The sequence below is a fragment of the Stenella coeruleoalba genome (genome assembly GCF_951394435.1).
Source record: "Stenella coeruleoalba genome assembly, chromosome: 8".
Taxonomy (NCBI): Eukaryota; Metazoa; Chordata; class Mammalia; order Artiodactyla; family Delphinidae; genus Stenella; species Stenella coeruleoalba.
The window spans coordinates 65,912,868-65,929,324 of record NC_137154.1 but is presented as its reverse complement, the minus strand read 5'-3'; the positions used below and the strand labels follow the sequence as shown (position 1 = coordinate 65,929,324).

General features: G+C 40.9%; 1 protein-coding gene across 1 annotated transcript; it reads left to right on the top strand.

The window, feature by feature from the left end:
• Window positions 1-2,532: 2,532 nt before the first annotated feature.
• LOC307190409 (lysine-specific demethylase 4D-like) lies at window positions 2,533-4,503 on the top strand (the record flags this gene model as incomplete). The annotated part of the gene is made up of 1 exon (XM_079929573.1): window positions 2,533-4,503. One exon carries the CDS (start codon window positions 2,533-2,535, stop codon window positions 4,501-4,503), a length of 1,971 nt encoding a protein of 656 aa, XP_079785699.1.
• Window positions 4,504-16,457: the final 11,954 nt, after the last annotated feature.

The window sequence follows — 16,457 nt, the reverse complement described above, 5'->3', positions numbered from 1 at the left end:
ACAAATGATGCAATTTCATTCTTTTTTATGGCTTACTAATATTCCATTGTTTATATGTACCACGATTTCTTTATCCATTCATCTGTCAATGGCATGTAGGTTGCTTCCATGACCTGGCTATTGTAAATAGTGTTGCAATGAACATTGGGGTGCATGGGTCTTTTAGAATTATGGTTTTCTCTGGGTATATGCTCAGTCGTGGGATTGCTGGATCATATAGTAATTCTATTTTTAGTTTTTAAGGAACCTCCATACTGTTCTCCATAGTGGCTCTATCAACTTACATTCCCACCAACAGCGCAAAAGGGTTCCATTTTTCTAATAATCAGTGATGTTGAGAAGCTTTTCATGTTGATGCATCTCTTTTTCCTAACTTTAATGAGAATGTTACATTTGTTTCACTGTTAAGAATGATCCTTGCTATTTTTTACCTTGAAATTCTTTATCTTACAAAACAAGTTTCTCTTGATGCTTTGCAAGTGAGAATGTAAAATCGTGAATGGATTTGGCATTTCATCAAATGCTTTTTTGGTACCTATAAGATGATGGTATTTTTCATTTACTTTGTTAATATTCTGAATTATATCATTAAATTTTCCAGTGTTGAATCATCCTTCCTTTCTATTTGGTCATGATGTATTATTCTTTTATTATATTGCTGTATTTCATTGGATGACATTCCAGTTTATGTTTTCATCTATGCTTATAAACAATGATGGCCTGTAGCTTAATTTTTTTATTGTCCTTTTTTCGTTTTGCTATCAGAGATAAGAATAGCCTCATCTGAGTAGCTTTCCAACTTTTTCTGTACTCTGAGACAATTTGCACAGTAAGAGTTAACTGTTTCTTTCAACTTTTCTAGATTCACATATAAAATGATGTGTTCCCTGGACTTTCAGGTGTCGTACTTTGAACCAGCTTCTTATACTGGGGTATTATTCAAGCTTTCTGGTGTTTCTTGGATCCATTTTGGATATGTTTCCTCTCCAGAAAATTATTCTTTTCTCTTATCTTTTGAAAATCTTGCTGTCACGTTTCTCCTAAGATTCTCTTTTGAGATTTTAAAAGTTCTTTTACACTATTTCATTCCTAGTGGTTTATTTTCCCCTTCTTTCTTAGGCGCAGTTATGCCCATGTTTTATTGCTATGCTTAATTTCTTCCAAGAATAACTTTGGTCATCAGTATTTGGTGTTGTATGTGTTTTCTTTCATTAACTTTTCTTTATTCTTTGTTATTTTTTACTCCTACCCCTTCTTTCTCTTCTTCTATTTTGTAGCTTCTTCAATTGAATGTTTAGTTCATATATTTTCAATCACCCTTCCTTTTCCTTTTGGTACAATGAAAGATATCTGTCTCCTTTAATGCTTTTCACCCTAAACTATATTTTAAATTTTATTTAAATAATTTAAATAAATAAAAAAAAATTATTTCACAGAAATTTTTTTTTATTTCACAGAAATTTGTAAAAATCATCATAACTTGATGATTTATGACAGTGAGCCATTCTGATGGCTGTGTAACCAGCACCTGGCTTCAGGATAGAATATTCACATTATTCTAGAGACTTCCTCACACTCCCACTCACAACCTCTCTCCCTCACAAAGGTAACCACTACTCTGACTTCTGACATAGATTACGTTGCCTCCTTTTTCTCTTTATATAAATGGAAGCAATGAATAGGTCTTCTTTTGGGTCTGGATAATTTTGCTCAGTATTCTGTTTATAGAATTATTCTTATATTTTCATGTAGTTCTTGTTTATCTTCATTGCTGTATTGTATTCCATTGTATGAATACACTACAATGTACTTAACCATTCTAATGTTGACTGGCATTTGAGTTGTTTCCAGTGTTTGGCTACTGAAATAATGTTGTTCTGAACATTTTTGGACTTGACTTTCATTGCACAGATATACACATATCCTAGGCATGAATCATAGCACATGGGTAAGTTCAGTTTTAGTGGATACTGTCCAAATAGTTTTTCAAAGTGAATGTAATGATTTCCATTCTCCTTACTAGAGTACAGGAATTTCCACTGTTCACAACAACACCATTTCTTGTACTGTCAATCTTATGAAATTTTAGCCTTTCTTTGGATATGCAATTATATTCCATGGTGGTGTGTTATTTGTAGTTCCCTAGTAACTATCTCCAAACATTAGTTTGCAACCTGTCTGTATTGTATTTTTTCTTAGGTTTTGTTTCCAATACTGCCCTGAAGACACATTTGGGATACCCACCCAGGGCTGGGTGGTGATTCACTAGAGCTCAAGAGACCAGAGCCAAGTGTCAACCAAGGACATCACAGACTTGCAGGCTCAGCCAGCATCAGTCCTGAGCAAGGCTTCTGCCCAGCATGGAGTCCCCTGTAGAATCAGCAAGCCTAAGAAATATTATCAACTCACTGCACTAAAGTCTGCTGGGGGTTCCTGCTGATATACTCCAACCCATTTTTGAAATAGTAGTGTTTACCAGCATCCTCACCTATCCAGAACATAAGTAAAAACTTGGGAGTTTCTTGCTTATTAATGAAAGCTATGAAGTCTAAGTCCAACTGGGCCCAGAACCCAAGTTGTAGCATAATGGTATTTCGTCCAACCAAAGAAGAGTTTAATGATTTCAATAAATACATTGCTTATATGGAATCCCAAGGTGCACACCGAGCAGGCCTGGCTAAGATCATTCCACCCCAGGACTGGAAAGCCAGAGAGACCTATGATGACATCGATGACATCTTAATAGCCGCTCCCCTCCAGCAGGTGATTTCTGGGCAGGCAGGTGTGTTTACTCAGCACCACAAAAAGAAGAAAGCCATGACTGTGAGCGAGTATCGCCGCTTGGCAAACAGTGAAAAACACCAGACTCCATTCTACTCTGATTTTGAGGATCTGGAGCGAAAATATTGGAAAACACGCCCCTATGGTTCACCAGTATATGGTGCGGACGTCAGTGGCTCCTTATTCAATGAAAACACGAAGCAGTGGAACCTTGGACATCTGGGAACCATTCAGGACCTGCTGGAACAGGAGTGCGGAGTGGTCATCGAAGGCGTCAACACCCCCTACCTTTACTTTGGCATGTGGAAGACCGCCTTCGCCTGGCACACGGAGGACATGGACCTTTACAGCATCAACTACGTGCACTTCGGGGAGCCCAAGACTTGGTACGCGGTGCCCCCGGAGCACGGCCGGCGCCTGGAAGGCCTGGCCAGGGAGCTTTTCCCGGGCAGCTCGCGGGGCTGTAAGGCCTTCCTGCGGCACAAGGTGGCTCTCATCTCGCCCACAGTCCTCAAGGACAACGGCATCCCCTTCGGTCGGGTCACTCAGGAGGCTGGAGAGTTCATAGTGACGTTTCCCTATGGCTACCACTCCGGCTTCAACCATGGTTTCAACTGCGCGGAAGCCATCAATTTCGCCTCACCGCGCTGGATCGATTACGGCAAAGTGGCATCGCAGTGTAGCTGCGGGGAGGCGCAGGTCGCCTTCTCCATGGACGCCTTCGTGCGCATCCTGCAACCGGAGCGCTACGAGCTGTGGAAACGCGGGCAGGACCGGACCGTGGTGGACCACACGCAGCCCACGGAGCCCAGCAGCCAGTTCCTGAACGCCTGGAGGGAGGTCCGCGCGCCTGGGGGACCCGCGCTCCGCCGGAGGCACTGTCCGTCCCGCAGCGGCTCGCACCGCCGTCCGCCCGTGGCCGCCTGCCATGGGACCCGCTGTCGAGCCCCTGTGGATCCTGCGTCCCCGCCCCCCTCGCCGGCCCGGGGTTCTTGCTCTGCTGCCCAGTTCGGGGCTGCGGCTGCCTACAGCTCCGCGGAACCCGGCCTGACTCCGCCGCTGACCGCAGGTCCATCTGCTGCGGATCTCCACCTACCAGGACAATACGGTCCTCGTCGTCGTCCTCGGGAAGAGGGGACTCAGGATCCGACTGTCCGGGCCCGGACTAAGAGGCGCCTGTCCTTAGACACAACGCACCCATCTCTGGACTTAGAAGCTCAGCTCCCGTTTGCTGGCGATCCCTTGATGGACAACCCTGCATTGCTGAGCCCATGGCTGCAGCATCCTTCTAAGCCTTCCGGGTGCTGTTGCGCCCCTGATCTTCAACCCTTGGGTCCTCCATTGGATCCCGAAAATCCGATGCACCCTGGCCCATGCCTGCCATCTCTGGAGGGTATTACATCCAGTGTCCTTGACAGCCTCCCTTTGATTCCTCCTTACGTCCCTGGGACTGTGAGAGTGTTTCTCAGGGACGATGCTGGGAACTGCAGGGCCCCCGTGAACTTCTGTGAGGATTTAAGTTTGGACCAATCATATTCCTCTGAGAGTCTTGTCCCAGCTGCAGAGACCAGTCTCCCGCACACCCTTGACTGTGATCCCCTGGGGCTAAAGCTAGAGGCACCTGCCTCTCTTGAGTCCTGCGAGGAATTCCCCACCAATGCGTGGTATTCAATCTGTGAGCCCATGACGACTGAAGACTTTGCTAAATGTGACTTTATCTGACCCTCCACCCCAGAAACCACAGAAGCTCTTTTCTTTAAAAAATAAATGTATTAATTTTTGGTTGCATTGGGTCTTTGTTGCTGCGTGTGGGCATTCTATAGTGTAGCGAGCAGGGGCTACTCTTCATTGTGGTGCGTGGGCTTATTGCAGTGGCTTCTCTTGTTGCAGAGCATGAGCTCTAGGCACACAGGCTTAGGTAGTTGTGGCACGTGGGCTTAGTAGTTGTGGTTCGTGGGCTAGAGCGCAGGTTCAGTAGGTGTGGTGCATGGGCTTAGTTGCTCCGCGGCATGTGGGATCTTCCCGGGCCAGGGCTCGAACCCGTGTCCCCTGCATTGGCAGGTGGATTCTTAACCACTGCACCACCAGGGAAGTCTCTAAAAGAATCATCTTTAATGAATATGGGCTCAGTCAGAGATTCTAAAACTATGGTCCAGCACCAACAGCAGCATCTCATAATTTGTTAGATGTGCAAACTCTGTGGCTCCACCTCAGATCTACTGAATCAAGAGTCTTTGTGGTTGGGCTCCCTGGTGGCACAGTGGTTGGGAGTCCGCCTGCCGATGCAGGGGACACGGGTTCGTGCCCCGGTCCGGGAAGATCCCACGTGCCGAGAAGCAGCTGGGCCCGTGAGCCATGGCCGCTGAGCCTGCGCGTCCGGAGCCTGTGCTCCGCAACGGGAGAGGCCACAACAGTGAGAGGCCCGCGTACCACAAAAAAAAAAAAAAGAATCTTTGTGGTTGAAGCCTAGCAAGCTGTGGTTTGACAAGCCCTGCAGGTGATTCTGATGCACCTACTAGGCTAAGTCAGTCTTGATAATTAACATCAAATCTGACTAGGATCCCTTCTTATAAAGGAAACAAAGCACAGCTGGGAAGGGCAGCTTCTTTTGCCCTCTCTCGTCTCCTCCCCTTCCTGAATGTGGACAGTGGGCAGGGATACAGAGAATCAGTTCCTGGTGTTGGGGACAGACAAAATCAGGCAACAGGGGTTCCTTGAGACGAAGCATCAACTAGAAGGTGAGAAAAGTGAGTTGTATAAAACAAAATTACCTTGCTTCTGGTTACTGTTAGTTTGTCTTTCCCTGTAGTTTGAATTAAGCCTTTAATCAAAGTTCCAACCTCATCTCTGCCCCTTGCTTGAATAAAAATTAGACCAGGACCATATTATATGGAAAAAACCCACCTGTGGTCACCTTGATGGTAATGGGGGTTATCCAGAAAACCTTCAAAGAAGTGGAATTGGAGTGAGAACTGGCCTCTGCACCTGGAGACTCCCCTCCCCTCTTTGGCAGGTTCTGAGTTTGCTCCTATTAATGAAAGAGGCTTCATTATAGTTCCTACAAATGTCTGTGGGTACTATAGGGATAACCAACTACATCTCCTCTTCTAATACAATCTTGCACTCATATTTTTGCTACTTGCAAAAAATTTGTAAAGTACAAAATAACAAAAATAAACTATTTTAACCCAGAACACATAAGTAGCCTTTATTAATGATTTTGTTAATATTTTTGTATACTTTTTTTAAATTTTGTGTTCCATTGGAGAAAATTTTATTAAGAAAATTAGCCAACAAAATTTACTGGGATTGACTGGTAAGATTGCTTTTATCTATATTGAAAGAAGGATTGAGGGGAAGAGAAAGAAAATATCCACATGGTGTGATATCAGTTGCAGTGTTGATATCCTTCTTGGGAAAAATTCAGAAGCAAATCTTCTAGGGATTAGATGATGTTTTCAAATGTATTTCACATATCACAGCAATTTCTGTATATTTTTGAAAACCTCTGAGTGTGTGTGAGCTTACAGGCACACATGCAAATGAGAAGGGGAGAGAAGAAAGTCAGATATTCCCACCCTTCTGAAAGACTTTTTAGTCTTTGAGGGGATCTTGTCTCTGGAGAAAAATAGCAAGAAAAAGAGGCCATGTTTTTCAAGGATAAATGAAATTGGGAAATTTTTTTTCTCTTTTATCTGCTTTTTCTTTTTCTTTTTTAATTGTGAGAAGCTGGTTTCAGGTAAGTGATAGGCTAAGCAGGGGTGATTATTGATGAAAGATTTCATATAATGGCTTTGAAAGGAATAGTACAGATTTTTTTTTTTTTTACTGTTATCGTTCACTGAACTGGTTTGTATAAAGGAGGAAATTCATCCAATTCATTCTTGTGGTTATTCCTTCCCTGTTTCTGTGAGTTTATTACTTATTTCAAGGAACAGAGGGGAGAAGAGCCCCACTTAGAAACTTTGACACCAGGAGGCTTCTTAAATGTCTATTTTCATGTAAACCCAGGATGGGGCTTGTGGGCATTCCCACCTAGGAATATTGTACTCATGCTGCAGTGGCCAAATCTCCAAAAGAATGAGGAATGGGGAGAAGCTATGAGAAGCTCTGCTCTGTGTAATAGTAGGGTGCTTGTTCTCAATGCTAGAACGGGGGCTGTGATGCAGAACTCGCTAATCTAAGGGAGCTGTATTCAGAGACAATTGGCAGGCTATGGCATGATCAAGCAAAAGGAAACTTGAGTCCTGGTTGTGGGCTGAGTTGGGTCTCTGGGGGAAAAGAGGATCCCAGGACTCATGAACTCACTTCTTCATGCTTTACTATGCCTAGAGTCCTCACACAGCTTCAGTATGTCTCCCATCTCTTTGTGGCTCCACTAGGAGCCTAAAGGGATCCTGATGTCATCTACCTCTAAGGGCAGCTGAGACCCTCTGTGGCTCTGAGAAACTCTTATTAAAAGCCACACCAAGGTTCAAGAGCGTGGTGGAGCCGTCTAGGGATTCATTTTAGGAGGTGTGGGAGCATGAGAAAGCATTTTACTGCTACCCTACAAATTGAGAACTAAATGAAAGAAGGTCCAACTAACTAAAGCCCACCTCCTTGATTGTGAGTTCCTTAGCTGAGACCTTTGGCCATTTCCTACTGTGTCTTTTAAGCCAGGTTGAAGAGCTCCAAGTAGAGATACTTGAGATCTGTTACTATTGTGGGTCATAATATGGAGAGTGGGGGTGGGACTTAGAATGCTGAGTGTGAAAAACAGATGAAATCTCCACTCTGGGTTATATACAGATATGTCTGTTTTCCTACATCATTCTTCTACAACAAATTTTAAAGTTTTGAAAATTTTTTAAATGCTTTCCCTATTTCATCAACTACTGTCTCACATTCGGGTTTTCTCTCTCTCTCTCTTGCTCGATTTTTATTACCTTTGCTTCAATTCCTGTATTTTTGCTTTTCTCGTGAGTGAGCTCCCTCTCTCTTTTGTTGTCATTTTGTTCATGTACTCAATAATAGTAGTAATTAAAACTTCTGCAAGGCACTGATCCAATTACCCCCCTTTGAGATAGGTACCTAGTTTGTTTTGCAAATGGGAACATGGTCGCATGTCATCTCAAGTTGACCAGGGCTAGTGAACAATGGGTCTGAGAATCAAACTCAGCAGTTTAGCTTCAGGGCCTGTGCTCTTAACCACGGGCCACAGTGCTCTCCACTGTCTTTTTCACTTTGGGTGTTAAGAAACAGCAGAAGCTTCATGCCAACTCCTTGAAATGGGATTTTCTACCACCGAGAATAATTTTGAAATGTGCAGGAAGCTTTGCCTGTTGCCTCCCATATCCGTATCTCATATTGTCTACAACCCTGCTGAAATTCCCCAAGGATTATCTTTCTTTTGGATTTGTTGGCACATCAAATAAAGTAAGGACAGTTTACTTTGGTCCAGGCACTGTTTGAACCTCTTTTTCTCTATATCTGCCCGCAGGGTCACAGTAACCCTTTTATGCTAATTTCTCTACAAATGCATCTCTTTTGCACTGCTTTCTCTAAGTTCCTCTCTACTCCTCATGTCTCTATTGTTCTAGTCTCATCTCTGATCCTTCACCTGGACTTTACTTTCCTCTTCCTCTCTTCCTATTACATAATCCCAAATACCCCTTGTCCTGTTAGGCATGACCTCCTCACATGTTTGTGGAATCAGTCAGGACAGGAGAACCTTCACTTCAGCTTCTGGAAATGAGGCCACATCACAGGAACGTGACTGAACATTCTGGAAAACTTCTTTTGCCACTTCCTCCCTTTGATCCTACATCTTTATTGCTGGGTCTCAGGTAAGAACAAGCAGCAGCCATTTCTCACTCTGGGATATTTAGATGATCAACACATCTTTCGTTATGAAAGTGAAGAGCAAGGGCGGAGCCCTGGAATGTGGGTAGAGACATTCCAGACTTTTGTACTGAGATCCGGGCCAGACAGAGGACTGAAGGAGAAGGAGAAAGATGTCAGAGTGATTTTGTCAGACATCGTGGTTCAGTAGGGCCAGAGGAGAGGTGCATATAAGAAGACAGTCAAAAGCCTGTGGCAAGGACAGGGCCTGTTCCTTCACAGCAGAATGGTAATATAGACACTAGATTTTTGCAAAGAGATGCCATGTCTCAGAGCCAGCATCAGAAACTTCCACAATCCAGAAGAGTGGGAGGCCACAAGAACTAGGCTGACTGTCCCTTCAGAGTATGGGAGGCACGGGGACTGTGAGAATAGAGCAATTTCTGTCTGAGAGTGGGGGCAAGTTTCAGTCTCTTCAGGCCACAGTTACTGGTAAAGTCCAGTGGATGACTCAGCTATGGGTTTTTAACATCTGTCTATTAAAGGCAGGATATGCCACCCTCTACTCAGAAATACTCCCATGGACAGAAGTCCACAAGGCCCATATTAATAAGACTTTCAGTGAAATATGGAGACATCAGAAGGGGTTTCCTGCAGAGGAGAGGTACTGACCTTCTTCACCACTCAGTCCTAGAATCACCAAGTCTTTTCCTGGTGCTGTATGAGGAGATGAACATCTCTCCCACTCAGTATTGTGCATATCTGTGTCAACACTCTTTTACTATGTTGTATTCAGAGTAATTGTCCAGTTGTCCTTGAAGGACCCCACAACAGAAGAAATATTTACTGTGCCAATTTTCCAGAGAACTAGAGATGCATTTAATAGAAATCTGGAGCTTGAAGTGTGGAGCTATCTCATTGAATCCACTATATCCAGGGCCCTCACTCTCTGGATGCAGATCCCTGAGATCAGCTTCTTAGGAAGAGCAGATATAGCGGGTTTTATTCCTCCCCTCCTTACCCCCAAATAGACTCAACAATATATCCCATCCCTCATTCTCTTCCTACAATGTAACTTCAATACTGCTCCCCGTTGAAAGTGTTCCGTCCCTTTGAACATGGGTAGGGTTGTGGCAATAACAGATAAGACACTCTGTGTTGCACAAAAGGTAGAATAACTTCTATCTGACAGTAATGGGATCCTCGCTCTAGGAAGCAAACTACTATGCTGTGAGGAAGCCCCCAAACAACTACATGAAGAGGTTATATGAAGATATTCTGGGCAACAGCCCCAGCTGAGGTAACTCAGAGAGCGTCAACTGCCAGACTTGTGCGTGAGGTCTTCTGTGTTTCCAGTGCATGTTCAGTTACCAAGAGAATGACCACTAGGTGGGTCTACAGACCCAACAGACTCACTATGCTCTGGGATTTTCCAGAGCTGCATTTCTTACCTGATTCTCATTAGTTCCCAGTCTAACATGAGGTGAGGGTTACGCTTCAGGTCTCCAGGTATCAATGAAATCTCATACCCTGTATGAAATCTAAATGTATGCATCTTCCTATTTTCCTAATGAACAGTCACTTGAGTTATTAGCCATAGGTCCCTTTGGATTAGGACTGGGTAATCATTACAGTATATAATACTGTGTCATGGTGTCACAGGGAACTTACGCCTAGGGATGTGGTCACCTCATCAATCAAGGAGTTGTAAGTCTGAAAATTGTCTCAGTCCTGGGAACTGGAAAAAAGGATCATTACATTAATTGGAGAAAACAACCCTCTGCCTCCTGATCACACTTTCTTGATTTCTTTTGATTATATCTTAAAGCAGTATTCTTGGCTTCTCTTGTATCTGTTCTGCCCCCGGGGATCCTATTCATTTTATTAACCATCTCTGCAATTCCATGTGGGCCAAGCCATCTTGGTTCCTGCTTAATCTTGCTGGCCATTACAAAAATGCAGTCTGCTGGCATCTGGCAGTTAAATGCCCTATCATCTGAGTGATATCAGTAGCCAAGCTCTGTAAGCACTTTTATCATCATCCCAATCCTGGAGAGGATAGCTACCACTGAACTTCTTTCTGATGCTAGATCCCTCTCACCGGCACATTTGTGATAACCTTGGTGAATAGCGTATTCTCTTTATTGACAAACACAGTGCTATGGTTGACCTTCTGACCTCATAATATATCCACTCCAAGATACAAATGCCCTTTTGCCTTTTTTTTTTTTTTTTTTTTTTTTTTTTGCGGTACGCGGGCCTCTTACTGTTGTGGCCTCTCCCGTTGCGCAGCACAGGCTCCGGACGCGCAGGCTCAGCGGCCATGGCTCACGGGCCCAGCTGCTTCGCGGCACGTGGGATCTTCCCGGACCGGGGCACGAACCCGTGTCCCCTGCATCGGCAGGCGGACTCTCAACCACTGTGCCACCAGGGAAGCCTCTTTTGCCTTTTAATCCCGTCCTGTCCCATCTTACAGAGCAATTCATGCATTTCATTGTTACTAAGCATGGGCCATTGCTTTTTCCAGGCTTGTAGGAGCCTGCAAGCCACAAATGTTCTAATCTTCTAATATCCTTCCAGAGTGTTATATCCTATATCCTGAGAAGGTGCTCCCAGACCAATAAACTCTCTTTTATCCTGTTTTATGTTCTAGCCCCCTTGATCAGGCATGCTCAAAATCCAGTCCTAAGGGGACTCTCACAATTTCTTCAAGTACATGCTGGATAATTCTCCCAGCTTCTTTAGGATATAGTATCTTAATTCTCAGGCTAAATGTCTTCATGGTTAGGCTTTGCTGAGACTTAAGGAAGCCAGGAGAGGAGGTGGGGCAAATTTTGAGGGGGTTCCCTATTGACTCGTAGGGGAGAAACCTCTGCAGTGTCTCCCTTCATAGTAGTTCCAGGTTTAATAGGAAGAGTGAGACATTTCTGTGATCTTTGTGGATCCAGAGAAGTCTTGTCTTCTGTCTTGTCAGGCTTTTCAGTTCATTTGGATAAATATCTCGGAATGAAATTGCTGAGCTGTGTGATGATTCTTCGTTTAGTTTTATAAAAACAAAACAAACAAAGTCAACTGCCAAATTGTCTCCCAGAGTGACTGTACCATTGTTCACTCCCACTAGCAGTAAAGGAGAGTTCTTGTTGCTCTGCATCCTTACCAGCATTTGATGTTGTCAGTTTTTAAAATTTTATTTTAGCCGTTCTAACAGACATGTAGCAATGTGTCATTGTGGTTTTAATTCCAATGCCTCTAATGACTAATGCTTGAGCACATTTTCATATGCTCATTTGCCATCTAAATATGTTCTTTAGTGAAGTTTATATCTGTTGCCCATGTAAAAAATTGGGTTGTTTGCTTTCTAATTTTTGAGTTTTAAGTGTTCATTTTATATTCTGCATATGAGTTCCTTATCAGTTGTTTGACTGCAAATATATTCTCAGAGTGTGGATTGGTTTACATTCTTATAATTATATCTTTCAGAGAGTGAAAGTTTTAAATTTTGATAAAGTCAAATTTATCTATATTTCTTTCATGGGTTGTACTTTTGGTGTTTTATCTAAGGCTGTTCTTTCTCCATTGAAGTGCCATTACACTTGTAAAAAATCAGCTGACTGTATTTCTGCAGGTCTCCTCTTCACTTTCTGTTTAGTTCTAACGATCAGTATGTCTATCCTTTTCTCAATACTGTGTTGTTGTAATACTGTGGAATTCCACTAAGTTTTAAAATCAAGTAACGTGAGTATTCTGATTTTATTTTTTAGGATTGTTTTGGCTATTCTATTTGTTTGGTATACCATAACAAATTTTAAAAACATCTTGTGGGTACCTACAAAATTTTTCTAGAGTTTTGTTAGAGATTACACTGAATTGATAGATCATATATAGGAAAATTACCACCTTATCAGTATTAAATTGTTCAGTGTATGAACATGATATGTTTCTCCGTTTATCTAGATCTTTCTTTTCTTTCATCAATGTTCTGTAGCTGTTGCCATGCTGATCCTGCACATATTTTGTTTAAAATGATAACTAGTTAATTCACTTTCTTACAACTTAAAATTATGTGTTCAGACATAATTGACAAAGAATAAACTCCACATACTTAAAATGTACAATTTGACAAACTTTTGATATATGTAAACACTTACAAAGCCGCCATCACAGTCAAGACAATGAACATATCAATACATTACCTGCAAAAGTTTCCTTTGCCTCTTTAATTTATCTTCTTTTTGTAGTATAAAAACACTTAACATGAGATCTACCCATTTAACACATTTTTAATTATATAATACATTATTGTTAAGTATAGCTATAATGTTGTATATCAGACCTCTAGAACTTATTGCATTTTGTTAATTCACTTTTTCAAGTTATTATAAATATGAGGTTCAAAAAAATTAAAATACAAGTTTTTCATTACTTGTATATGGGAATGAAATCAACTTTTATATATTGACCTTTTATTCTCTGACCTTGTTAAACTTACTTATTACTTCCAGGATTTTTTTAGTAGATACTTTGGAATTTTCTACACTCACAGTCATGTCATCTATGAATACATATAGTTAAAAATATACCTCTTTAAACAAACTTCATCCACCTTCAGTAATACTATATTACTTTTCATGTAATGTAAAATCCTTATAGTATTTCCAATTCCTCTTTTCCATTTCTTGTGTCATCGTTGTCATAAGTTTCATAAACACATACATTGTTAAACTATTGCTTTAAACAGTAAGTTATCTTTAAAAAATTAAAATATAAGAGCATATGTTTTGTCTTTATTGAATTTCCAGTGTTCTTCATTTTGTAGATCAGTTTTCTTCCCAGCATCATATGCTTTTGCTGAAGAACTTCGCTGTGTATTTCTTACAGATTAGGCCTGATGGAACTGAATTCTCTCATTGTCTTTTTTTGGAAAATTCTAATATTTATTTTACTGTTGAAGTATATTTTCACTGGATATAGAATTGTGGGTTGACAGTTGTTTTCTTTCAGCAATCTAAAGATGTCACTTACCTGTCTTCTTGCTTGCATGGTTTCTGATAAACTTTCTGCCATAATTTTTGTCTTTATTCTTCTGTATATAATCTTCATTTCTCTTTTTTCTATTTCAGTGGCTCTCTTCAAGAATTTCTCTTTGTTATTGGTTTTTATTCAGTTTGAATATGACTTGCCTGAGTGTGTTTTTTGTTTGCTTATTCATTTTGTATTTTTCTGTTTCATATTCTCTGAAAATCGTGGATCTTTTTTTTTAATATATCTTATTTTATTTATTTATTTTTTCATTCCTTACTTATGTTTTTTTATTTTTAACATCTTTATTGGGGTATCATTGCTTTACAATGTTGTGTTAGTTTCTGCTTTATAACAAAGTGAATCAGTTTTATACATATACATATGTTCCCATATCTCTTCCCTCTTGCATCTCCCTCCCTCCCACCCTCATTATCCCACCCCTCTAGATGGTCACAAACAACCGAGCTGATCTCCTTGTGCTATGTGGCTGCTTCCCACTAGCTATCTATTTTATGTTTGGTACTGTATATATGTCCATGCAACTCTCTCACTTTGTCACAGCTTACCCTTCCCCCTCCCCATATCCTCAAGTCCATTCTCTAGTAGGTCTGTGTCTTTATTACCGTCTTACCCCTGGGTTCTTCATGACCTTTTTTTTTTTTTCCCCTTAGATTCCATATACATGTGTTAGCATACGGTATTTGATCTTCTCTTTCTGATTTACTTCACTCTGTATGACAGACTCTAGGTCCATCCACCTCACTACAAATATCTCAATTTCCTTTCTTTTTATGGCTGAGTAATATTCCATTGTATATATGCCACATCTTCTTTATCCATTCGTCCGATGATGGACACTTAGGTTGCTTCCATGTCCTGGCTATTGTAAATAGAACTGCAATGAATATTTTGGTACATGACTCTTTTTGAATTATGGTTTTCTCAGGGTATATGCCCAGTAGTGGGATTGCTGGGTCATATGGTAGTTCTATTTGTAGTTTTTTAAGGAACCTCCCTACTGTTCTCCATAGTGGCTCTATCAATTTACATTCCCACCAACAGTGCAAGAATGTTCCGTTTTCTCCACACCCTCTCCAGCGTTTATTGTTTGTAGATTTTTTTATGATGGCCATTGTGACCGGTGTGAGATGATTCTCATTGTAGTTTTGATTTGTATTTCTCTAATGATTAATGATGTTGAACATTCTTTCTTGTGTTCGTTGGCAATTTGTATATCTTCTTTGGAGAAATGTCTATTTAGGTCTTCTGGCCATTTTTGGATTGGGTTCTTTGGTTTTTTTGTTATTGAGCTGCATGAGCTGCTTGTAAATCTTGGAGATTAATCCTTTATCAGTTGCTTCATTTGCAAATATTTTCTCCCATTCTGAGGGTTGTCTTTTTGTCTTGGTTTTGGTTTCCTTTGCTGTGCAAAAGCTTTAAGTTTCATTAGGTCCCATTGGTTTATTTTTGTTTTTATTTCCATTTCTCTAGGAGGTGGGTCAAAAAGGATCTTGCTGTGATTTATGTCATAGAGTGTTCTGCCTATGTTTTCCTCTAAGAGTTTAATAGTGTCTGACCTTACATTTAGGTCTTTAATACATTTTGAGTTTATTTTTGTGTATGGTGTTAGGGAGTGTTCTAATTTCATTCTTTTACATGTAGCTGTCCAGTTTTCCCAGAATCACTTATTGAAGTGGCTGTCTTTTAGCCACTGTATATTCTTGCCTCCTTTATCAAAGATAAGGTGACCATATGTGCATGGCTTTATCTCTGGGCTTTCTATCCTGTTCCATTGATCTATGTTTCTGTTTTTGTACCAGTAACATACTGTATTGATTACTGTAGCTTTGTAGTATAGTCTGAAGTCAGGGAGCCTGATTCCTCCAGCTCCATTTTTTGTTCTCAAGATTGCTGTGGCTATTCGGGGTCTTTTGTGTTTCCATACAAATTGTGAATTTTTTTTTCTATTTCTGTGAAAAATGCCAGTGGTAGTTTGATCGGGATTGCATTGAATCTGTAGATTGCTTTGGGTAGTAGAGTCATTTTTATAATGCTGATTCTTCCAATCCAAGAACATGGTATATCTCTCCATCTATTTGTATCATCTTTAATTTGTTTTATCAGAGTCTTATAATTTTCTGCATACATGTCTTTTGTCTCCTTAGGTAGGTTTATTCCTAGATATTTTATTCTTTTTGTTGCAATGGTAAATGGGATTGTTTTCTTAATTTCACTTTCAGATTTTTCATCATTAATGTACAGGAATGCAAGAGATTTCTGTGCATAAATTTTGTATCCTACTACTTTACCAAATTCATTGATTAGCTCTAGTAGTTTTCTGGTAGCATCCTTAGGATTCTCTATGTAGAGTATCATGTCATCTGAAAACAGTGACAGTTTCACTTCTTCTTTTCCAATTTGGATTCCTTTTATTTCTTTTTCTTCTTTGATTGCTGTGGCTCAAACTTCCAAAACTACGTTGAATAATAGTGGTGAGAGTGGGCAACCTTGTCTTATTCCTGATCTTAGTGGAAATGGTTTCAGTTTTTCACCATTGAGGATGATGTTGGCTGTAGGTTTGTCATATATGGCCTTTATTATGTTGAGGAAAGTTCCCTCTATGCCTGCTTTCTGCAGGGTTTTTATTATAAATGGGTGTTGAATTTTGTCAAAAGCTTTCTCTGCATCTATTGAGATGATCATATGGTTTTTCTCCTTCAATTTGTTAATATGGTGTATCACATTGATTGATTTGTGTATATTGAAGAATCCTTGCATTCCTGGGTTAAACCCCACTTGACCATGGTGTATGATCCTTTTAATGTGCTGTT